This window comes from Lupinus angustifolius, chromosome LG07, assembly GCF_001865875.1.
Source record: "Lupinus angustifolius cultivar Tanjil chromosome LG07, LupAngTanjil_v1.0, whole genome shotgun sequence".
NCBI lineage: Eukaryota > Viridiplantae > Streptophyta > Magnoliopsida > Fabales > Fabaceae > Lupinus > Lupinus angustifolius.
The window spans coordinates 9,322,167-9,330,641 of NC_032015.1; the positions used below are offsets into that span (position 1 = coordinate 9,322,167).

The following is an 8,475-nucleotide window of genomic DNA, read 5'->3' on the forward strand; positions in this document are numbered from 1 at the left end:
ACCTAACATACACACCCAATTCTTCTCACACTTACCTAAATTAGGACAACTGCTAGTGGGCTTGTCATAGTTAAAGGGTCTGAAGTCTAGAAAGTCAGCCATGGTGCAATTGCATGCGTTGTATCTCTTTAGTGTCCTTTATAATTGCCATGTTGGCTCAGAACAACATCCAATTCTTTATTGTCCTTTGCAAATGATGTGAATGTGAACTTTACAAAATCTTCTCCAGAATTTTGTTTCACCTACAAATAGTATTCCCAAGTATGTATTTTTAAAATTAACTCTTATATTCTTACCACCCTTTTCCTCCACCACCAATAACCAATTACATTTTGTATTCGTTTCTATCTCTTTCTTACTTTCACATGACGTTATCAATCACTTTCTCCTCTTTCCGTCTCTCTTCCCTACACCTTTTACAAGTTGTTTATATGAATCCTATTATGTTCTTCTGTTTGAAGAAAATACTTGGAACTGCAGTTACACAGACACTGCACAAACACTTTTGGTTTCTCTTCTTTTCAGCTCTTCTTTTTTTGCTCTTTTTATTCCATAAATTAAATTAAAATTTGTTATTTTTTCTCATTGACAATGCTTCCCAGGAAGTTCCTGGATCTTCAATTTTAAGTGCTCTGACAGCTCTTGTTCAAAGGCAAGTGTTCTCTCCATTTCCACATTATTATCTGAGGGCTGGTGGTGCCCTTTTGGTAAGCAACATTCTGGTCCTGTCAATTTTTTCTTGTTAAATTCTGTTGAACATATCTTTGGTTTATTAACGCTGTATATCTAAATTGTTTGCAGGATATTGTTCAATCTAATCCATCCAGTTTTCCTATCTCTTCCCAAGAGTTGTTCAGTATTCTTGACGATGCAAGTGAAAAAACATGTTTATGTGGGACAGCAGTGTCAATGCAAAGATATATTTTTGATGGAGAGGCTGGAAAAATTGGTCTTCAGCCTAAAAACCTAGTTGCTTGCACAAGTTTCTTGCTTGAGCAGAAATTGGTAATTTTTTTCTTAACTTCAAAAGTTGTCCATTTTACATATTAAATTAAAATCCTTTCCCCCATTATATCTTCACATCTGGTGCATACAATTAAATTGTTAATTGAAGTTATAAATGTTTTATTTGCATTTTCTATGGATTTCATCGTGTTTGTTGTTTTGGGGGAAGATCGGGTGATGGTTGGCACTGATTTCATCTTATGGATTGCCTAGAAGTGATTAATTTTATTTGTGTCATATTTGGGATTATATTTTTGGAATTACATAGGAAAATTGAATTATGTCAAAAAGTTGGTATAAAATTCTCTCAGGTGTATGCATGTGTGTGCGGTAGAAAATGAAATTCATAAAAATGGAAAGGGTTACAAGATTGGAGGATAAGAAATCCTCCACCCAAAAACTAGAGATATTCAGGAAAAGCATAAAAAACTCATAAAAACAATGCCCAATGGAGTCCATTCTCCATTCGCTATCCTCCTAAGAAAAGAAAAGGAATCACTTTGGGGCTAAAAGATTTTTTGTAGCAAGGCAGAGAAATCTCTCTGCTTGACTATCAAAGGAACACCTGTAAAGAAACCATTGGCAGATGAAGAAACACCACTAACGGGCCAACAAAATGACCATATACCAAATGTTATTTGTAGATGAAGAATCTCCCTAGTAACAGCTCATGTTTTGTTTAGATCTAAAGTTTTTAAGAGTTCCAGAGGTTATTATTAAATAGAAATGTAGAATCAATCATATTCAGGTACTCGGTTCATTGATTTTTTTCCTTCCAATGGGTGAGATTTAGGAATTAGGATGATGTGTGTAAAGGGTCCCATTGATGAAGTTGGGAAGGACAAAAGAGGATATAGGTGTGTGTTGTTGGTTTGACTTCAACACTTGTTTGTTAGCAAATTATTTCAGTAACCCTGCGAATCGCACACCGCATGACAATTCTTAGTATTTCACAATGTAAAGAAAGCCCTATAAGTTATAACTATATCGTAATAAGTGATGACCCACATACTTGTATTGCGTACCGGACCCATGATCAAACTATGGTCCATGGTTATTGTTATGGAAAGTATCCAGAATAGTGGACGAAATACACTTTATATTGTACAGACTTCTATCCTTGATTGGTAGTTTACCATTGCGTGCATGTAGATAGATATTGTTTTCCATATTCTCTCAAAGAAGAGAGAAAAATGAAGAAAGAGTAGAGAGGGAAACTTGATGTTGAAGTTTTTCTGCATCAATGGCTGTGGAAAAACTGATGCAATTCAAATGTGTTTTCTCTTTTCGATAATTGACACATGGGTCAAGCACAAATTATGTCATATGATATAATTTTGTGGAAAATATGCCAGTGGGGTAGAATGTAATGGCATGACTTGCACCTATTATACCAAGCATCACACCTGACTGTATTATGACAAATCCAAAAAAGCATGACTTCCCAAATTAGTTCTTTGAAATGTAGTTATGATGTGAAATGGCTTGATGGTATGAATTTTATTTCACTTAGGTGAACGCATGGCTTGCCGACAAGGATGCTGAAGCATTGAGGTGTCAGAAGCAGCTGGTTGAGGAGGAAGAAGCTGCTCAGAAAAGGTACTGGGTTGACAATACAATTAAAGGCTGGTTTTGATTTTTTTAAGTTTGACTTATCCTTTAGTTATGTATGTTTGATTTATTGTCTTTTATAGGGAAGTCTTCTTAATTGAATGAAATTTATAACTTTGAACAGAGCGAGAACAAAACCATTTTTTTATTTGTCAATAATGAATCAGCACAGCTCAGAATCCCAAAACAGAAAAGATGTATCATAGATAGGTCTGCAGGAATGAGGGTTCTAAGAATGCCAAGGACATCATCAAGCTTCGCAAAACTCCTATGCATAGTTTTAGACTTATAGTAAATCTGGTCAGTCCATATGCACAAATAGAACTTCATAATGCAACTGTTTTGTGAGTACATCTAGAATAAATGTACTTAAATTGATATATGATCTAATGATTTTTTCTTTATATCTTTTTTTAGAACTGATTTAAATTTTCTAATGATCTATGTTACCTCTTATGTGCTATGACAAATAAATCACGTGGTACTTCAAGTTAAACCCTGGCCTTTCATGTAACCAAGGTTACAAGAGATGCAACTGAAAATGTAGTTTTGAAAATTTGTCAGCATGGATTATATGACTCTTTATTTAGTTGTCCATGCTATATTTACAGACAAGCTGAGATTTTGGAGAGGAAACGCCAGAAAAAGCTTAGACAAAAAGAACACAGGGCAAAGGAACAAAGGCATGGGAATGAGGTAGAAATTAAAGAGGACACTGACAGCACAGCAGAGGCTTTAGCACCAGCAGAAGCATCTTTGGATACATATGATTTTGAAGCTCATAATCCTGATACATTTGTAGATAATATTCCTTCACATGTACCTTCCGAATGTCATGACACTAATGAAGGAATAGTAGGAGATCCTCAGCCAGGGTATGATTTAGGCACTGACCAGAATATTGAGCGACAGTCAGCCCATCATAATCATCAGTGCACAGCAGTTGCCAAACGGCAAGGCTCACCAAAACCACAACAGGCTGTAGGTGATGATTTGCAGGAAAGCCAAAATCCTCCAATTTCAAAGCCTGACGTCATTCTCAAATATGGAACCAATCATGATCAAAGGGCAGCTGCTATATTTAATGGTAGTGAAGTATGGCGTCGAAAGCCTAAACAAGAAGTGGACAGGGTGGTTTTGAAAGCTAAGGTGGATAAAGAACCAGACCAGGGTAAGAATCATGAAGTTTTGATAGGATCTGTATCTGTTACTCTTGGAAATTGCAGCCAATCAGAGGGCAATGCAGTGACATCTCGAGAGGATGGTGTGGTTAAGAATCTGGCCAAGCAGAATTGTTTTCAGGATAAGCCAATGAAACCTGATTTTGATCAGAGTGGCAACAATCAGCTAACGACAGTGTTTTGGAGGCCAGTTAGCAGGCATGAAATTAAAGATTCATTAGCAGTTAATAGAGGTGGGCCAGAAGCTGATGCAGTTTATGGAAATGATGATTGTCATAATTTGTCAGGTCTAAGTAGTTTAAGGTTGTGCAGTGTAGAAGGCAGAAGTGATATTGGTTCTGAGAACAATTCCCTCCATCTAGAGGGCACAGTGGAACTTGGAAAGTCACGTTTATCCAGCCATGCTGCAAGAGCTTTTCTTTCACAAAGTAAGCTTTGCTACTTCATGCATCTGCCTTGGTTCTTATGTTATCCTTGTTAGCGTAACCAAATGCTTTACTTGATTTGTAGTTTATTTTAGTCTGATAATAACGATTCTCATGCAGGATGGAAAGAAGCTATCTCCTCGGATCATGTGAAATTGGTTATTTACCCCAATTCTGAACCCCCTGGGTGCAAGAAGACACAAGACTCTGAAGTCACGACGGGCCAACATTCTGATGTGGACAAATCCAACATTCATGCAAGTGCACAGAACCAGTTGCCTGCTACCACAGGAGTTACTAAGATCAAGCCCAAAACAAAGCCTGAAAAGGGAACCAAGGCAAAGTATATTCCAAAACAAAAAACAACCACCTAATAGGGAAGACTGAAAGAAGAAATTGGATTATTTAATTATACAGATATGCACAGTTTGACTTGTTGCGAACTAAATTTGAAAGCAGAGGTTCCAGTTTTTACTAGATGTTCTTGTCAGAATATTGAAGGTAGGGTTTGCCAGAAAGTCTTTATATTCCAGAAAGTCTTTATATTCAGCCATTTTCTTTCAGATGATGCCATACAGAACTGGGTAGTCATTAGTCAGGTTCTTTTTCCTTGTGGTATTATAACCATTTTTTGTTTTGTAATAATGTTGTTTAGTTACTTTAAGTCCCATCTTTATTAGCAAAGACTTTCATTTGCTTTCCCACCTTTTGCCATAATTTCCTTTGTAAGGATTCTATTGTTTGAGATCATTCAGAGATCCCCAATTTTGTGCTATCTTGGTGCATTATTTCATGCCCCCCAATGCAATATTACCTTTTCATCTTGAGGTACTGTGAAGTGTAGATGGAAAGTGATAGTTTCATTAACATGGATAAGATCTTTACAAGGTTTGAACAATTCAGAAAATGTTAGAAGTTTTATTATTTTCTTTCACTCCTAATGTACTGTTAAAGAAGAGAAGTGTAAGAACTTTAAAATACCTCTCTTGACGGATTGAGTATTTTGATAATCTAAGCAACCTGCCAATTGAAACCAAGGATTGGGAATAACTGAATAAGAGTGCCAAACTACTTCAATATTACTTGGCAAAAATGGAAACTTTGCATTCAAAAATATGTTTTTACATTTCAAAAAGTGATAGACTTAGTTTTCTAAGACTGATTTTCCTGTTTTATATTTTTTAAACAATGTTCTTTAGACACTAGTTAACACAATCCTTTCTAGAAATGCTCATTAGTTATGTTTTACAAGTTTTTTTTTTGTTTTTGGGATGTTTAAACGGGGTTGGTGCGGTTCTGAGAGGGTAGGGCAGAATCTTAACTTTCTGATTGGGAGCTAGAGTAATGATCCTCTCAAGTTGAGTTTTTGTTTTCATTTTGATTTCAATAACAAAAATATTATTTCATTGTAAATAAAATATTTAAAATGTTATATTCTACTTTGTTTTCGTTATACTTGCTTCTCAAATACTCATTAGTCTGATAGCGAGATAATGATAAAGACTGAGTTTGTGAACTAAGAAACCTAGGAATTATTATTAATTCGAAGGATCCAAACAAGGAATAGGGAATACAAGAAGAAGAAGATGAACTCCGAGATTCTCTTATTACTGGAAGAAATTGAGTTACAAGAATGAAGAAGAAGAATTGAGAGAATGTTGCCAAAAATGTTAACTAACTCAACAGAATGCCCAATCACAGCTTTATAGTTTCAGCTTTTACAAAAATAGGACACCTGGCAGTTTAACAGAATTAACTAACTAACTAAATGTTGATTCCTTATCATTGCCATACTCTTCAAAAAATCCTTGTCCCTAAGGATTCTTCAAGGATGGGAAGAAGGAAACTTTTTTATGATGTCATAGTAGAATTCCCATGTGGCATCCTTTGCTGGTTGGTGCTTCCACTTGATCAACACTTCAGTGACAGCTTGGCCTTTTCTTTTGACTGTGGCCCTGTCTAAGATGGCCTCAGGTTCATGAACAGCAGTGACTTCAGTGTCTTGTAGGGGAAGTTGAGTAGAGACAACTGCTTCTCCTACATGTTTCTTCAACTGAGATACATGGAACACATTATGGACCTTTGATTGAGGGGGCAAGGTCAATTTGTAAGCCACTGCACCAATCTTATCTTCAACAGCAAATGGACCAAAGTATTTTGGGGCCAACTTCTCATTCATGCGATTAGCCACTGAAGTTTGTCTATAAGGATGAAGCTTAACATACACCAAGTTACCTTTCTGAAATTGTCTGTCTGTTCTGTGTCTATCAGCCACTTGCTTCATCCTATGTTGTGCTCTTCTTAGATGGAATTTCAATACTTTCAGCATCTCTTTTCTCTTTGCCAAACTTCTATCTATCAATTCAATCTTAGACTCACCTGAAAGATAAGGAAGGTAAGTGGGAGGGGGCTGACCATACACAATTTCATAAGGAGTAGTATGAATTGAAGTGTGGAAGGTAGTATTATACCACCACTCAGCTAAGGGAATCCATTTGGACCAATTCTGTGGAGTATCAGAACTCATGCATCTAAGATATGTCTCCAAGCACCTGTTGACAACTTCAGATTGTCCATCTGTTTGTGGATGGTAGGCTGAAGAAAGTTGCAATTGAACAACTTGAAAAGCCATCAATTCCTGCCAGAATTTGCTGATAAAAACTACATCTCTATCACTTGTAATGGACTCTAGAAAACCATGTAATTTGAAAACATTGTCTAGAAAAGATTGTGCCAATGAACTAGCAGTATAAGGATGAGAAAGGCTCATGAAATGGGAAGCCTTGTTGAGTCTATCAACTACAACAAAAATTACAGTCTTTCCATGAGAGTTAGGCAAACCTTCAATGAAATCCATGGTGATATGCTGCCATACATGTTCAAGAATTGGCAAAGGTTGATGTGTCATACTTACATCTCTGGCAAGTGGAGCGTTTCTTGATAAAATCTTGCACATCATTGGTTAATCCTTTCCAATAAATAACAGATTTAACCCTTTGTAGTGTTGCATTTTTTCCTGAATGTCCACTTGCAGCTGAAGTGTGCATCCATTGCAAGACTTCATTCCTCAATTGAGTATCCCTTCCTACCACCAATTTCCCTTTTCTTCTCAGTTCACTTCCATCCCAACAGTGATGCTTATGTGAAGTAGGATCCTCCTGCAGTTGTTGAATTAGTTTTTGAATATCAACATCAGTGTTCCAAGTTTGTTTAATTCTGTCCATCAACCCTGAGTCTACTGTATGTACTTGAATGTGATTAAGTTCCATCCCTTCCCTTCTAGACAAAGCATCTGCTATTATATTTTCCTTGCCTTGCATATACTCAATTGAGAAATCAAACTCCATCAATTTAACCAACCACTTTTGTTGAAAGGTAGTAGTCAAGTTTTGATCTAGGATATACTTCAAACTTCTATGATATGTTTTGATGATGAAGTGCCTATTCAGGAGGTAGTGTCTCCATTTTTGTACTGCAAAAACCACTGCCAACAACTCATTTTCATATGTAGATAGAACCTCTTGTTGCTGATTCAAAGATCTACTAATAAAAGCTAGGGGATGGTTGTCCTGCATCAAGACTGCCCCTATTCCTTGCCCTGAAGCATCAGCTTCAACAATGAATGTCTTAGAGAATCTGGTAAGGTCAACATAGGAACTTGAACCATTGAATCTTTTAACTTCTGGAATGCTAACTTAGCATATGAAGTCCAACTAAAGTTATCTTTTTTAAGCATAACAGTCAACAGTTTAGCTATTCCCCCATACCACTTCACAAACCTCCTGTAGTATCTTGTTAAGCCTAGAAATCCTCTCAATTGTTTAATGGTTTGAGGTAATGGCCACTCTGCTACAGCCTTGATCTTGGAAGGGTCTGTTGCTACACCTTCCTTGGAGATGAAGTGGCCCAAATACTCAACATTTTCTACCCTAAAGTAGCACTTTGATCTCTTGGCAAAAAGTCTTTGTTGTCTCGTCACCTTAAGTATTTGTTCAAGGTGCATTACATGGTCTTCCATACAGCAACTATATATCAAAATATCATCAAAGAATACTAATACAAACCTCCTCAGAAATTCCTTGAATACTGAGTTCATAAGGCTTTGGAAAGTGGCAGGGGCATTAGTGAGCCCAAAAGGCATCACTAAATACTCATAATGGCCTCCATGAGTCTTGAAGGCTGTTTTGTGGACATCATGAGGTTCCATTCTGACTTGATGGTAACCAGACCTCAAATCTATCTTAGAGAAGATG

At 36.6% G+C, this 8,475-nt stretch overlaps 1 protein-coding gene across 3 annotated transcripts in view; it reads left to right on the top strand.

Moving 5' to 3' along the window:
• The window catches only part of LOC109352234, a 7,705-nt gene extending 2,708 nt beyond the window's left edge, over positions 1 to 4,997 (top strand). Inside the window, exons 6-11 of one of the 3 annotated variants that reach the window (XM_019594120.1) lie at positions 603 to 707; positions 802 to 1,005; positions 2,519 to 2,604; positions 3,228 to 4,225; positions 4,343 to 4,422; positions 4,477 to 4,997. In XM_019594120.1, the coding sequence (XP_019449665.1) occupies positions 603 to 707; positions 802 to 1,005; positions 2,519 to 2,604; positions 3,228 to 4,225; positions 4,343 to 4,422; positions 4,477 to 4,596 (1,593 nt within the window). In that variant the 3' untranslated portion in view covers positions 4,597 to 4,997. Of the gene's footprint in view, positions 1 to 602; positions 708 to 801; positions 1,006 to 2,518; positions 2,605 to 3,227; positions 4,226 to 4,342 lie in introns of all 3 variants that reach the window. The other 2 variants (XM_019594121.1, XM_019594119.1) reach the window with 2 other exon arrangements.